This window comes from Phacochoerus africanus, chromosome 8, assembly GCF_016906955.1.
Source record: "Phacochoerus africanus isolate WHEZ1 chromosome 8, ROS_Pafr_v1, whole genome shotgun sequence".
In the NCBI taxonomy this organism is placed as follows: Eukaryota; Metazoa; Chordata; class Mammalia; order Artiodactyla; family Suidae; genus Phacochoerus; species Phacochoerus africanus.
Genome location: NC_062551.1, coordinates 631,085 through 646,684, shown reverse-complemented (window position 1 = coordinate 646,684; position 15,600 = coordinate 631,085). Strand labels below are relative to the sequence as shown.

General features: G+C 60.2%; 1 protein-coding gene across 10 annotated transcripts in view; it reads left to right on the top strand.

Moving 5' to 3' along the window:
- ACSF3 (acyl-CoA synthetase family member 3) overlaps positions 1-14,609 on the top strand; it is a 42,926-nt gene extending 28,317 nt beyond the window's left edge. For 9 of the 10 annotated variants that reach the window (XM_047789726.1, XM_047789721.1, XM_047789722.1 and 6 more), the window contains 4 exons: positions 7,529-7,655; positions 11,895-12,029; positions 12,272-12,383; positions 14,344-14,609. In XM_047789726.1, coding sequence (XP_047645682.1) covers positions 7,529-7,655; positions 11,895-12,029; positions 12,272-12,383; positions 14,344-14,482 — 513 coding nt within the window. In that variant the 3' untranslated portion in view covers positions 14,483-14,609. Of the gene's footprint in view, positions 1-7,528; positions 7,656-9,779; positions 10,312-11,894; positions 12,030-12,271; positions 12,384-14,343 lie in introns of those variants that run through there. The other variant, XM_047789725.1, reaches the window with a different exon arrangement.
- The last annotated feature ends 991 nt before the right edge of the window (positions 14,610-15,600 follow it).

Here is a 15,600-nt window from a genome sequence, read left to right as displayed (position 1 = left end):
AGCAAGGCCAGGGATGGAACCCGCAACCTCGTGAATACTAATCGGATTCATTTCTACTGTGCCTCAGTGGGAACTCCTAACTTTATTTTTTTATTTTTTGGTTTTTAGGACTGCATCTGTGGCTTATGGAGGTTCCCAGGCTAGGGGTCAAATCAGAGCTACAGCTGCCAGCCTGCACCACAGCCACAGCAATGCAGGATCTAAGCCGCATCTGCGACCTCCACCTACCCTCTGAGGCCAGGGATTGAACCCGCACCCTCATGGTTACTAGTCGGATTCGTTTCCACTGTGCCACATGGGGAACGCCCCCAGCGTAACTTTTTCTTTTTTTTTTTTTTGCATGTACATATATATACACACACACATATTCTGGTTTATATTCTTTTTCTTTTTTTTTTGTGGTCTTTTTGTCTTTTCTAGGGCTGCTCTCGTGATTCCCAGGCAAGGGGTCGAATTGGAGGTGTAGCCACCGGCCTCCGCCAGAGCCACAGCAATGGGGGATCCGAGCCGCCTCTGCGACCTACACCACAGCTCAGGGCATCGCCGAATTTAACCCACTGAGCGAGGCCAGGGATCGATCCCGCAACCTCTTGGTTCGTAGTTGGATTCGTTAACCACTGAGCCGTGACGGGAACTCCCTGTTTTATATTCTTTTCTGTTGTGGTTTATGATTGGATAATATCTCCCCCTTTTTTTATTTTATTTTATTTTTTAAAGGGTCGTAATCACTTTTATTACTATTTTTAGTAGGTGTTTCCCCAGTAGTTTTTTCCCTACTGTACCGCATGGTGACCCAGTCACGCACACATGTACACATTCTATTTTCTCCCATTGTCAGGCTCCATCATGAGTGACTAAGCATAGTTCCCAGGGCTACACAGCAGGATCTCACGGCTAAACCATTCCAAAGACAATCGTTTGTTACCTATTAACCGCAACCACCCCACTCCCCCCCCCCTTGGCGACCACAAGTCAGTTCTCCGAGTCCATGAGTTTCTTTTCTGTGCAAAGGTTCATTTGTGCCATATGTTAGATCCCAGATGTAAGTGATATCATGTGGTATTTGTCTTTCTCTTTCTCACTTACTTCACTCAGCATGAGAGTCTCTAGTTCCATCCATGTGGCTGCAAATGGCATTATTTTGTTCTTTTTTATGGCTGAGTAGTATTCCATTGTGTGTGTATACCACATCTTCCTCATCCAGTCATCCGTCCATGGACATTTAGATTGTTTCCAGGTCTTGGCTCTTGTGAATAGAACTGCAGTGAACATGCGGGTGCATGTGTCTTTTTTAAGGAAAGTTTTGTCCGGATATATGCCCAAGAGTGGGATTGCTGGGTCATACGGGAGTTCTATGTATAGATTTCTAAGGTACCTCCATAGTGTTCTCCACAGGGGTTGTGCCAGCTTCCATTCCCACCAGCAGTGCAGGAGGGGTCCCTTTTCTCCACACCCCCTCCAGCACTTGTTGTTTGTGGACTTTTTAATGATGGCCTTTCTGACTGGTGTGAGCTGGTGTCTCACGGTAGTTTTGATTTGCTTAGTCAGGGATGTGGAGCATTTTTTCACGTGCTTGTTGGCCGTCTGTGCATCTTCCTTGGAGAAACGTCTATTCAGGTCCTTTGCCCGTTTTCCATTGGGTTGTTTGCTTCTTTGCCGTTGAGTTGTATATTCTAGAGATTACGCCCTTGTCCGTTGCATCATTTCAAACGATTTTCTCCCATTCTGTAAGTTGTCTTTTGGTTTCCTTTGCTGTTAGTTTGATTGGGCCCCGTCGGTTTTATTTTTGCCCTTGTTTCTGTTGCCCGGGCCCCCAGCGTAACTGTAGTAACACACAGAGCCTCTGCCGCCTTGCGGCTCTGCTCCCCGCTTTCACTTGTTGATGTCACGTGTCACAAGGTCACCTCTGGTTTTGGCCACGCCCGTGGCGTGTGCACAAGCTCCAGGCCAGGGATCAAACCCATGGCACAGCAGTGGTCTGAGCCACCGCAGTGACAGTGTTGGCTCCTAACCCACGAGGCGACCAGGGAGCTCCACACAGTCGTATCTTTATACATGGTGGGCCCACAGCATAAGTTAATTCTTTTAGAAGCATTAGTCTCCTAAGTTATGTAGAAAACAGGATGTGGAGTTACAAACCAGAGTTCGTCGTACTAGTTTTTACGCTAGCAAGCTTTTCTGATGTGTCGGTGACTTTAATCTCACAGAAAAGAGAAGGTCCCCCTTCCGACCGTCGCTAGTCGTGCTGGCTTCGATGTCCTGTCGCTGAGTGCTTTGTTCCTCTGCACAGCTGCAAGGTGCTGACCAGCGGGCTTTCTTTCCGCCTGCAGGCCGCGCCGGGCGTTCCTCGTGGGCTGGGTCCGGGGGTCGCAGGCTTCCTCGGCCGTGCTGGCAAGTCCTTGTGACGGATTTTTGCACCTGTGTTCATGAGGGACTTGGGGCTCTAGTTTCCTTTTCTTGTTCTTCTGTCATGATTTGGGTATCAAAGTAATACTGGCCTCATAAAATTAGTTGGGGAGCTCCAGTCATGGCTCAGCGGAAACGAATCTGACGAGCCTCCGTGAGGGCACAGGTTCGAACCCTGGCCTCGCTCAAGTGGGTTCAGGATCCCGCGTTGCCATGACCTGTGGTGTGTGTCGCAGAGGCTGCTCGGACTCCGAGTGGCTGTGGCTGTGGTGTCGGCCGTCGCTGCAGTTTCGATTCGACCCCTCGCCCGGGAACCTCCGTGTGCCGTGGGTGTGGCCCTCGAAAGACAGAGGTGAAGTTGGATGAAGTAGAAGTGGTCGTCCCTCCTGCGTCTGGAGGCGATGTCTGGAGGTGATGCACCACGTACTTTATAGGATAGTCACTGAGGCCGCCTGGGCCTGGAGGGGTCTCTTTTCTGGAATGTTCTAACTACGAATCCAGTGTCTTCACTCGTTGTGCAGCTGCTCAGGCCGTCTCTTCCACCTCGGGTGAGTTGGGGCAGATGACGCTTTTTGAGGAACTGAAGAATCTACGTGCATATTTTTTCACAGGACTCGCTCGTGAGCCTTGTCACGTCTGCAGGATCTCGAGGGACACCCTTCCTGCTCCTCTTACTGGCAAGTTCTGTCTTTTCTTTGTAAGTCTTGCTGGAAGATGATCTATTTTTAATCTTTTTTCACAGAGTCCACTTTTGGAGTCATTGAATTTTCTTTATGGCCTTTCTCTTTTCAGTGTTAATTGGTTTCAGGTTTTATCTTCTTTTTCTGCTTGCTGTTGTCTTGGGGTCTCTTTTTCGGGTTTCCGGCCGTAAATAAGCCTTTAGGTTGTTAACTGGGGACGTTTCCTCTCTTCCAACATGTGCTCTCAGGGACGCAGACGTCCCTCTGCGTGTTGCTTTGGCGTTTTTACCCCTGGAATCTTGATGTGTTGTATTTTTTCACTCGGTTCCAAGTATTTTCTGATTTTAAGATTTTTTCGTCCACGCATGGGTCATGCCCGAGTATCTCGTTCATCTTCCAAGAACTTGGCGATGTTTCCGTTAGTTTGATTCCGCCCCCGTCGGAAAGCAGGCTTAGTGGCATTTCCGATCCTCTGCGTCGGCTGAGGTGTGTTTCGGGCCCGGCATGTGGTCCCTGGCGGAGCCGAGCCGAGCCGAGGGTGCCACCCGCCGGGTTGGGCGAAGGCGCGTGGTCGGGGCCGGGGCGGGGGCCCTCATCTCCCGAGGCCCCGCCGCTGCCGGGGTTCTGGCTGCTCTTTCGGTGGGTTTATCGCCTGAGGCTGCCGAGGTGTCCTCCCGTTAGGCTGATTTGTTTGCCGCCTTCCCAGCCCCTTGGTTTGGTTTTGATTGATGTTTGCGTGGCGTCTGTTTTCCGTCCCTTTGCTCCTAACCGACCTTGTGCCTTGTAACTGTGTTTGAAGCGAGTTTCTTACGGACACCACGTCGTTGGATCGTGGGTGTCCTTTAATCCGCTCGGACAGTGTCTTTTACCTTCCACGTGGCATGTCTACAGCGCGTGCATGTCATGCGACTCTTGATGCGCTTGAATTTAAACCTCCCGTCCGTTACTCGTTCACTGTGCTGTCACTCGGTTTCTCGTCGCCGGGCCTCCTTTTGCTGCCCTCTCAGGGTTTGTGTTCTGCTGCTGCTGTTTGAGTAATTCCGTTTTAACGTGCAGAGTTTTTCCTTTTCTTTTTTTTATTACAGTTGCTCTACGGTGTTGTGCCCATTTCTGCTGTACAGCAAAGTGACCCAGTCACACACACACACAGACACTGAGGTTTTGCACATGGGTTTTGCATGGTTTTGTCGTGGTGGTTGTAGCGACTACCAAGTACGTACTTCGCTTTTTGCAGCCTGCCTAGACTCAACTTGTTGACACTTCCAGAACAGCGTGGAACTCCTTCCATTGTCCGAGAAAGGTTTATTCACCACGCGTGCTAGAGATGAGGGGGCTCGCGCCACTTGAGGCCTGTCGTGAGGGGTGCAGGGCCCCTGCGGTGGGGCTAGGAGGAGGGGCAGTGTTGGCCGCTGGGCTCATCACCAAGGGGCAGGTGGGGTCCCTGGGTGGGAGGCACCAAGAGGAGGCGTCGGGACCGAGGGGCTCTGGCTGCACTGACCTGACGGGGCCTTTGCTGAGGGCAGGCGGGTGATCAGACATCGCCTGGGAGGTGGTGGGGGGACAGGGGGGCCCGGTCACACGTGAGGGGGTCAGGTGCCAGGATGGGGGCTCCTGCTAGAGGAACCGAGCAGAGTTCTTGGTAAAGCTGGATTGTGCAGGAAGTGCACAGATGGCCTTCGAAGGAGGGTCGGGAACCTGGCGGCAGCCCGAGGAAGCCGAGGCTCTTCGCCCCCTGTGTGGGTCACTTTGGCCTCTGCTCTCTGCGCGAGTTGTAACACCTCCGTGTGTGGTACCCTCCATGGGGCAGCGTTACGATTTTTGCTCTCAGTGATCAAAAACATCTTAGAGAACTCACGAGGAAAAGAAGAACGGATTTTACTCGACGAGGCGGTTACCGCTTCTCTTGTCCTTCCTCTACTGTCAGTCTTGCCGGCGTCTGCGGGCGTCATTCGCGCTCCGGCTGAAGAACACTCCGTCGGTCAGATCTGCTGCCAAGGGACCCTCGTCTTTCGCCCTCCCCTGGGCATGTGCCTTATTTGCCTGCATCCCTGGGCGTTCTCGTCACGGGCTTTGGAATTGCGCACGGCGGTTACTTCGGTGGCTGCTCGTAGAAGCCTCTTCCTCGTTTCTGGCCTCGTGGTTCCTGCCGAGAAGTCAGGCGTCTTGTGGCCTCCGCGCGACGCTCGGCCTCTCTGCGGCTGCTCTGCTCTTCGGTTTTCAGCGGCTGCACTGTCACGGGCCTGGGCCTGTGCTCCTTTGGGCTTGTCCTGTTTGAGGGTCCCGGAGCTGCTTGAATCTGTCCATTTTGTGTCCACCAAACACGCAGAGTTCTAAACCGAATTTTATCAGGTAGCTCTCTGCCCGTAGTTTCTCTGGGAATCCAGCCGCGTGAGTGAATGGTCGCCCTTGCGGTGTGGCTCCAGGCTCCTGAGACTCTGTCTAGGTTTCCAGCAGCTTTTCGTCCTTGTTCAGATGATGGGTTCCTGTTGATTTCTCTGGAAGTCCTCAGGCTCTTCCCCTTTTCAATCTGTTTTCTTTTGGGGGGCCACACGTGTGGCGTGTGGAAGTTCCTGGGTTAGGGGTCAAACCAGAGCTGCGGCTGCAGCCTACACCACAGTCGCAGCAACGCCAGATCCGAGCTGCGTCTGGGACCTACGCCACAGGAACGCCAGGTCCTTGACCCACTGAGTGAGGCCGGGGATAGAATGTGCGTCCTCACGGAGACAACATCCGGCCCTTGACCTGCTCAGGGGCTCGTAACAGCCAGCCCGACTCTCCCCGTCCTCTCCGCGTTGCTGTTGAGCTCACCCAGCAGATGTTCCTTCTGTCTGTAACTGCATTTTTCACTTCTAAACTCTCCGTTTGGTTCTGCTGGGTTTTGGGGGTTTTTTTTTTGTTGTCTTTTTAGAGCCGCAGCTGTGGCATGTGGAGGTTCGCAGGCTAGGGGTCGAATCGGAGCTGTAGCTGCCAGGCTACACCCCAGCCACAGCAACGCGGGATCTGAGCCGCGTCTGCGACCTACCCCACAACTCACGGCAACGCCGGATCCTTAACCCACTGAGCAAGGCCAGGGGTCGAACCCGCACCCTCATGGTTCCTAATCGGATTCGTTCACCACTGCGCCACGACGGGACTTCCTGTTTGGTTCTGTCTTATATCTTTATTTCTCTTCTGGGATGTTACAGTCTCCCGTCCTGCGGGCTGCTCTTCTCTGTTGCAGCGTGTGGGTAAGGTGTGCTCTAGTGTCCCTCGGCCCCCGCGCCCAGCATCTGTGCCATCTGATGTGGTCCTGCACTGGCAGCCTCGTTACACAGCGGTGGACGTTTTTTTGGCTTCTCATGTGCTCAGTAATTTTGTATTGTGTTCTGGATGTTTTGAATATCGTATCACGCACGAGACTCTGGATCTGGTTGACATCCAGCGGAGAATGTTAGTATTTTTTATTTTGCTTTTATCCAGTTGGCTTAAATCTGCAAGTTTCAACCTGCCATCTCTGGGGCTGGTTTATTTTCACAGCCTTTGCCCTGTAGGTGTGCCCCCCCAACCCCCGCCCCTGTGGCTAAGCTGCCCTGGGCAGTGGGCACATAAAGGACAGCAGTGGAAAAATGGGTGAAATTCAGACGAAGTCTGTTGAAAAACAAGCACCTCTGAGCGGGCTGAGGGCAGGAGCCCAGCCCCTCGGGCGAGGAGACGCCGTGTGAGAGGCGGGGCGGCGGAGCTGCTGTGGGGGTGGCCGTCCTCGCCCTCAGCCTCTGTGCCCCCTGGGCGGGTTCAGCTTCCAGTCCAGGCCCGGGACAGACACCTCAGCTGCTTTCCCAGCCTGTTTCAGAGTTCATCCCGCGAGGGCGCTGGCAGGCGACACCGGCCTGTAGGGGGCGCCCGATCTCTTGGCTCACAGGTACTTGCGCTCTCAGGTCGACCGCGCCGGCCGCCCCTCCCCGGCTCTTTACGGCTCCGGCTCCGGCTCCGTGTCTTGTAAATCCCAGCCCTCTTCCCGCCCTTGCTGCGGTCCTGGCAGAGAGACACAGGCCACCTGCTTCCCGGGATGGTATGGGTTCCCAGGTGGCACCAGGTGTGGCAGTGACCCCGGGAGGCTCTGCAGCAGGTGCTGCCCACTCTGAGCCCCTCTGGCAGCCGCGGCAGGTGTGGGCAGCTGCCCACTCCTCCTGTGCCCACTATTTGCCCAAGACATACCCTGCAAACGGAGTTGCGTGGAGCATGGCTTTTAGAAGCGGACAGACATTGGAACCCGGCCAGGTGCCAGCCAGGCCCTGCGGACAGGGCTGTGCCAGGTGACGTGGTGGCGCGAGAGGCAGCCAGCTGTGGCGGCTGCACATTCCCACCCCGGTACCTGGATTCAGAGGAGCGTGTGGGAGGGGGTGCAAGGGGGTGCGAGGAAGGCGGGAGGGGCACGCTCTGACACACACCTCTCTGTCCCGCAGGTGACCCCGGGGTTCGAGGAGAAGGAGGGGGAGCTGCTGGTCAGGGGGCCCTCCGTGTTCCGGGAGTACTGGGACCAGCCAGAAGAAACGAGAAGCGCCTTCACCTCGGATGGCTGGTTCAAAACAGGTAGGAGGGAGGGCCCAGGGCATCGGGGAGGGAGGGTACCTCTGCACCAGGACGTCACATGTTCCCGAGTCCTCCGTCGAGGGGAGGGGCAGGGCGGGGAGGGGCATCCTTCGTGTCTTCCGTCTTCTGGCTGCACCCCCTACCCAGCACCCCGGGCCCCCTGCAGCCTCTGGGGTGCAGAAGGAAGCTCCTGAGCCCCAGAGCCTCCCCGGGGCGGCGGCCCCCCGCCCTCCCCTCGTGGGTCAGGGTCTCTCCCGAGCAGCGTCAGTGACCCTCCTCGCCCCCACCCCGGGCTAAAGCTGTGTTGACGGGGGCTACTCCTCATGCAACTCCTGCCCTCAAGTCTGCCCTCCGTGTCCTCTGCCAGAGCAGGGAGTATAGCCGGTGCCCGGGGCCGAGCATGGGCAGGCAGAGGGCCTGAACGTGGGCGTCCTCTCACCCCCATCCACGCGGACCACACGCAGCTCTGGGGACAGACTCACCACCGTTGTGAGCACCCCGGGTCCCCATCGAGAAGCTGGGCTTCTGGGCAGTTTGCCCTTTTCTTACTGCCTGTCTGAGCTTCTAAAGCTTCCGTGCTGCCCGCGTGTTATTTCATGGTCACCTCAAAGCAGTGTTTTCCAAAAAGAAAGGCCCAGATACCTGTCATCACGTGCTGGCCTCGTCATGACAAACGTCCCTTCTTGCAGGTTCTGCGGGAGCACTGCTGAGGGGCGGCTGCTGGGAGGGGTCACCATGCGCCCTGGGGGGACGGTGCCTGGGAATGGGGGGCCCCAGGGCACCGAGTGATGGGGTGCACTGCAGACGCCCCAGAAGTCGGGGTGCCGGGGGCTCAAGGGGGGAGGGCAGGCGAAGGGTCCTCCGGGGAGACCTCGAGGGGCTCCCTTTCTGCCCCCGAGCAGAGGCCCTGGGAGCCCGGGCCACGGCCGAGGCACCGTGTTCCCGCGGCCCTGCTTTCCCTTTGCTGACCCGGTGGCACACACCTGTGATTGTCCTTCAAATGCGGGTTTAACCGGATTACTTTTGAGCTAATTTTGCTTTTTGGGGGTGTCCCTCTCGTAATCCTCCCTCTGAACGTCCTGATCTGGAAATCTCACTCGCTTTCTGGTAGCCGTCTTTTATTTTTAAACTCTGTTAAAAAAGCTGCAGTTTTTCTTCTTCAAAAACACAGGAACCCAAACCCCGTGGATTTGCCGAGAGCAGATTCGCTGCACGCGGGGCCGGCAGTTAAAGCGTTGCAGCCACTGGTCTTGATGAATATTTCAGCTGAAAGGAATAGCATGCATTAATTATTGTAAAGAGATGTCTTTAGGAGAAAATGATTTCGAAATTCAGTTTAATTTCATTGTAATGCGCAGCAAACAGGAAGGGAGTATGTGTGTTTAATTGGCTCTCGGGGGTGAGGCCTGGAAGCCGCGTGCCTTTGTCACAGGCCATTAGCGATACAGGCTGCATAATGAGTGCCCGCAATCAGCTCACAGCTGCCGCTCCGACGGGAGAGCATGATATTAAATAGAAATCAGGAGGAATTAAACTTAACCCTTTCCCTGGCCAGCCTCTCCTGCCGCCCAGACTCGGGCCCGACCAGGAGAAGGACTGTGTCCGCCGGGTCGCCTCAAGGGCCTCCCTCGACTGGACAGAGGAGAGAGGCCACCCCCTTCCACACCAGCCCCTCCCGCCCGCTCACCTGCACGAAGCCTGGTTCTCCAGCACAGGGAGCTCCATTAGCCCCGCGGCCCTGCGGCTGCTCAGGGAGGGAATCAAAGCTGTCCCACCAGGAGCCCCCACCCCCAACACTGGCGACACCAACCTTGTTCCACCTGAGCACACCAGGCCTGGCGAGAACGTTACACACACACACACACACACACACACACACACACACACCCTGGTGCCAGCTAGCCCTGGGCAGGGAGACAGAGATGCCAGGACCCAGCTCAGGACCCAGGGCTTTTCCTGCTGCTGGAGATGGAGATAAAGACACACGTGAAGACACAGAAATGGCGACGCAGGAGAGGTGGGACCCTGGGCCGGGGCAGAGCTCCCGCCCTCGGCACGTGGAGGCTGGTACTGGCACCCGAGGAGACACGAGCCTGTGACTCACTGTGGGGCCTCCTCACACAGCTCGATGGTAGGAAACGGCGGGGACTGCCGCAGAAGCCACGCGGTGACGGGCGAGGACTGTAGGAGCCCCGGACGTCAGCAGAGGGCCTTCGGGCTGAGCTCGCTCCCGCTCTTTCTTCCGCAGTGAGCACATCCTCTTATTTTCAGAGAAAAACGTTGAAGCCTCTTTTTCTAAGACAAAAAAGGTCTGCAGCAGAGCGACAGGGGAGCCCTGCCGTGGCTTCCACACCCGTGGCCGGACTTTGCAGCCCTGGAGACGTGGCGGGGGGCGGGGAGCGCAGGAGCGGGTCCCTGAGCCCAGCCGACTCCAGGAGGAACAAGGCCACAGGCAGATCTCGGGAGAAGTGCCGGCGGCCGTGGACACGGAATGGTTCCCTGCCCGATGGTGAAAGGGACTAACGTGGAAGCAGACTCCTTCCACTGAATCAGCAAAAAGTCCCACGAGGCTGACACTCGGGGCTGTGAGGTGGGCGGCACTGTGGCAGGGCGCCCTGGGAAGCTGCCGGCAGGAAGCAGGGTCGGACGCATGGGACGGTGGGGGGGGGGCCTGTGTTGGGGGGGGTGGAGTGCCTCCTGCGGGTCCAGACGGGAGCTCTGCCCCCGCTGACGGGGTGGCCTGAGGAGCTGGCTGCTCTGCACACGGCAGGGAGTGGGGCGGGCAGACGGAGAAGCAGGAGGGGGTTGGGGTTGGGGGATGTCCCCTCGAGGGGCAGGACCCCTGCCAGGCAGGGGCTGCAGCCATGGTGGGGGGCCTCTCACCCTGGCTTAGCTGCTGCCTCACAGGCGATGCGGACTGGGGCCCTGCGGCCACGCTGGCTTTGCTCTGGGCAGGGGTGGGGCGGCCCTGGCAGAACAAGGACGGTGGGGGGGGCGGGGAACCCAGGGCAGGGCTGCAGGTGGAGGCAGTGGGAGCCGGATCTGGAAGCCCCTGTAGGGGCCTGAGCGCCAGGGCACCCCGGCAGTGGCGACCAGACAGGCCGGGCTGGGGCCATGCATCGCCTGATTCAGGGGCTGGTGTTCAGTGATGGGAAGCAGTCGGGAGCCCGGACAGCCCCCTAGCCTGGGGGGAGCCTGGCCAGAGCCAGGGCTGACAGCAGGAACGGGAGAGCGGCCGTGGCGGGCCTCGTGGGACCGGGGACAGACAGCGTCCAGTCCCCGGGGCCCGCCTGTCACTCCAGGCCTGCGTTCTTCCCTGCTAGCCCGTGGCCGTCACTCAGGCTGTCCTGGGACCTTGACGGCTCCCTTCCTCCTGCTTCTGCCAGCGCGGGAGAGCCTGCCATACCTGCAGAAGCTGGGCTCCCGCTGCATCGTAAACCGCACAGCCATCCGTCTTATCTAATAGGCTGGGGCCCCTGCGCCACGCGGGTCGCCAGGAGCGCGAGGTGATGGATGGCGCCTCCTGCCTGGGCGTCGTGAGGGATCATGAAATATGTATGACTTAGGTCGGCTCCCGTCCCTTGAGGAGCACGGCGCGCGGGGGCAGGCGGGACGTCAGCGCAGCTCTCAGAGCCCAGGGTGGGCCTCCCCGCGTGCACCGCTCACAGGGACACACAGGCGGGGAGGCCCGCTCACACTCAGCCCGCCGTCCACGATGCCCCCCGGCCTCGTCCCGCCCACCCCCACCCCGGGCTCGGGCTGGCGGGACCTCGTGGGTCCTCAGCTGGGCAGGGCTCCCGCTAGGCCTGGCGTCCAGGAGGAGGAGGTGGGGAAGCAGCGCTGAGTGTGGGGCGGGGGTCCCTTCCTCCTGCCAGACCCCCGCCTGACACTGTGAGGCTCCTGAGCCCCGTCAGAGGGGCCGCACTGCCGCCCACACCAGGGCTCTGTGGGGGAAGCCCCAGTTCTCCTGGGAAGCGCAGGAAGGGCACGGGGTCACCGAAGGACCTCCCTGTCCCCACGGAACACTGGCCCTGCACAGGGACACGGCCAGGGGGGCTTCTGGCGTCGGCACCGTGTGGGGTCAGACACCAGGCATCCGAGGTGGTCCTTGCTGCCTCGTCCCAGAAAGGTGCGGATGCTCGCCCAGGGGAGGGGTGGGCGGTGCCCACAGGCGTGTGCACACCCGACTCACACTGAGCCGCAGCCGGGCGCGTCCCGCTGACCAGGGCCTCTCCTCAGGTGACACGGCCGTGTTCAGGGACAGCAGCTACTGGATCCGCGGCCGCACGTCTGTGGACATTATCAAGAGCGGCGGCTACAAGGTCAGCGCTCTGGAGGTGGAGCGGCTCCTGCTGGGTCACCCCAGCATCACGGGTGAGTGGCCGGCCGACACCGCCGCCCAAGCCCACAGCCCTTGCCGGCGGGAACCCCGTGCTTAGGGGCGGAGGTGTGCTCGGGGCCAGCCTCCGCCCGAGCGCCCTGGGCAGGACTGGAGAGCCAGGGGCCATCCTGGCCCTCAGAGCCACCATGTCCCATGTCCCCCCCGCCCCTGGCGTTTCCTGCACACCAGACCGCAGCGGATTGTTTCAAGGGCTCATCCTCTTCTTCCTCCACAGACGTGGCTGTGATCGGAGTTCCAGACATGACGTGGGGCCAGCGGGTCACGGCAGTGGTGGCCCTTCAAGAGGGACACTCACTATCCCACAGGGAGCTCAAAGAGTGGGCCAGGTGTGCCTGGGCGGGCGGGGCCGGGGAGGGGGGCCTGAGGGTTGGCTTCGTGGTCTCTGTGGAACTGCACCTCCACGGGGGACCCTAGAGGAGCTGCATGGTGATAGCAGGTGCAGGTGTGGGGCCCAGTCACACCCACACCCAAGGGCCACCAGCAACGGAGGAAACAGGGGTTGCGTGTGTCTCAGAGGCTGGTTCCGAGGGGACGGGTCCCGCGCTGAGCGAGTGCGTCCTGTCCCCGGTGTAGACGGACCCTGCTGGGGAAGGTCCAGAGCAGCGTGATCCTGATGCGGGCTGAGCAAGCTGGGGTCCCCCCGCCACGTCCTCGCTGCTCCCAGCGCCTGCTCTGAACACAGGCTCCTGCCTTTGGGGCTCTGGCCACGAACCCCGCCACCCTGACGTCCTCTTTGCGTCTTTGGTGGCTTGAACTCCCCTCACCCTGAACCTCCCCCAGAGGCCCTCCTGCCCGTCCTTGGTCCACGGTCCCAGGGCCCGGCCTGAACCTCTGTGCTTGTCGGGGGCTGGACAGGACGAGGGCGGCGCTCTGAGCCGCAGCGGCTGAGAGAGCAGCCGATGGGAACGTCTCCAGGCTCCTTTGGGTCTGAGAGGCCCCTCCCGCCTCGCCCTGCTCCCTGCACCCGGGCTGGACCTGCGTCCCCCTGCTCCTTGGTGCCGAAGGAGGGGAGACTTCCCGAGCAGCAGGAACCCTGTCTGTCAGGGCAGCACAGCCGGGCAGGTCAACTCCCCTGGGATTGCAGAGTCACAGGGGATGCTGCGGTTTCAGAGGCGCCGAGAGTTCGCGGGTCAGCTCTGCGGCTTCACTTTAAACTCTTGCTCGGTTCCTGTTAAGAACCCGAGGCGGAGTTCCCGTCGTGGCTCAGTGGTTGACGAATCCGACTAGGAACCATGAGGTTGCGGGTTCGATCCCTGGCCTTGCTCTGTGGGTTAAGGATCCAGCATTGCCGTGAACTGTGGTGTGGGTCGCAGGCGCGGCTTGGATCCTGTGTTGCTGTGGCTGTGGTGTAGGCTGGCAGCTACAGCTCTGATTCGACGCCCAGCCTGAGAACCTCCATATGCCACGGGAGCGGCCCAAGAAAAGGCAAAAAGAAAAAAAAAAGCAAAACCCGAGGCACCTGTGAGGACCCAGGTTCACTCCCAGGCCTCGGACACCCACGTGCCCTAGGGGTGGCCGTCAGAAGAAAAGCCAAGGCATTTCCCTTGTGGCTCAGCGGGCTAAGAACCCGACCCGTATCCGTGAGGATCCGTGTTCGTCCCCAGCCTCACCGGGTGGGTTAAGGATGAAGTGCCTGGAGCCGGGTGCTGCTGGGGACTCCAGCTTCCTGGGATTCCAGGCCAGCGGGTTTTCTTTTAGTTCGCCCTTTGTGACCTGGTCCTCGTGGCCACACCTAGATGCGCTTATGGCTGGTGGGCAGAGGGAAGTCGGGGGGCCGGGCGGCCGTGTTCCAGGAACAGGTGGGGTTTCTGGGGCGGCCCTGAGGGAGTGGTTCTCGCTGTCTGTGGGCAGATGGCCCAAGGCCACGAGCCCTGCATTTACTCGCGGGCACCGGCTGCTGAGTGGAGACATGGTGATTTCTCTGCCAACCGCCCTGCAGGGGGGGGGGGTACCGGCCGGCTCCTGGACCCAGACAGGCTCCTCCCCCGGTTTGCGAGGGGCGGCGCCAGCCTGAGCACATGGTCAGGGCACCCAGGGGTCTGCGGGGTGCCCACCCACCTCCCCCGGCCACAGTCTAGCCAGAGCCACACTGAGTGGGCGGCAGGGTGGGACCAGGGTCTCAGCAGGCCTGACCTGAAAGAGGCTCACCTTCTCCCGTGTGGGAAAGAGGGGCCAGTAGGCCCTAGGACACTGTGGCGTCTTGGTGGCGGAGGCCACACCCCGGCCCGCTGGGGAGGTGCGGCCTGCTCCCCTGGGGCCACGCTCAGGCCCTGCTTGTCTCTGCAGAGGCGTCCTGGCCCCGTACGCGGTGCCCTCGGAGCTCCTGCTGGTGGAGGAGATACCGCGGAACCAGATGGGCAAGGTGAACAAGCGTGAGCTCGTCAGGCAGTTCTACCCGGGCGCCCCCGAGGCCGGGCGCCAGTGACCACAGCCGTTCTCTCTGCCCGGGCCTTGGGGCCACAGCCACACCGAGCAGCCCTGCGGGTCTGGAGGTGTCGCCGGGGTAGCAGGTCTCCCCAGGGAACGCAATAAAGGCTCCGTGGAGAAGCCAACGCCGTCCCGGTCCCGTGCTCGCGTGCGAGGCTCGCTGGGCCGCATCTCGTCTCCCCGGACGCAAAGGTGGGGCCCGGGCGGCCGAGGAGGGCGTTTGCCGGCTCGGGAGGCTCGTGGCTGTGGGCGCGTGTCCCCGCGGCCCTGGTGGCTCACCAGGCCTTCCGGGCCAGGGCGTAGCTCCGGTGCCAGAGGGTGAGGAGGTGGAGTATCCCTCGGCCACCGAAGGGGACCCCCTGGGAGTGAAAGGGGCCCGTGTGTTTCCTGTTGCGGCTGCAGCTGGCATCCCGCTGTGCTCACATGGGGTCCTGAGCGCTCACGGTAGCCAGCGGCCGACCACGAATGGCTCTGCCCCTGCACTTCCTGCCCGCAGGTAACGCTCCCTGGGCGGTGAAGACCGTGGGAAAGGCCGAGCCGCGGAGAGGCTTGGCGAGTGTCTCCAGGACAGGGGCCTACCCAGAACCATGCCTTTCCCAGCCTGGGAGGGGTGGGAGCACAGGCCGGGACGCGGCCCCAGGGGCCTGGGCGAGCATCCTGTGACGCATGGCCCCCAAGGCCGCGCAGGCCCGTTACCCTGGGACTGGGCCACAGGCTGGTCGGCCTCTGCCCAACCCACAGGCTCCTCAGGGACTGCCCGCCTCTGACCCCTGACCCCAGGTACACCCGGCTCCTGGGCCTCTGCTGACGCCAGGGCTTTCCGTGGGCCTAACGCATGCAGGCACGTGAGGTGCAGGCACGTGGGGCTGGGCCTCCACCCGCACAGGTGTGTGCCAGCAGCTGTGTGTGGGGGTTTCCATGCAGGCTTCTGGACACAGGCTCCCCACGCCTGGGGACATGCCTGTAGGGTGGCAGTATAGCACCCCACCCACCTTCACATTTCTCCACACGGTGCCCCCTTGCCCCCCCACCCCCACTGACTGGCAGCACACGATACACAGCCTCGGTCACTGTAACAGCTGCGGCCGTTAGTCTGTCCCCCCCCTCCCCATCAAG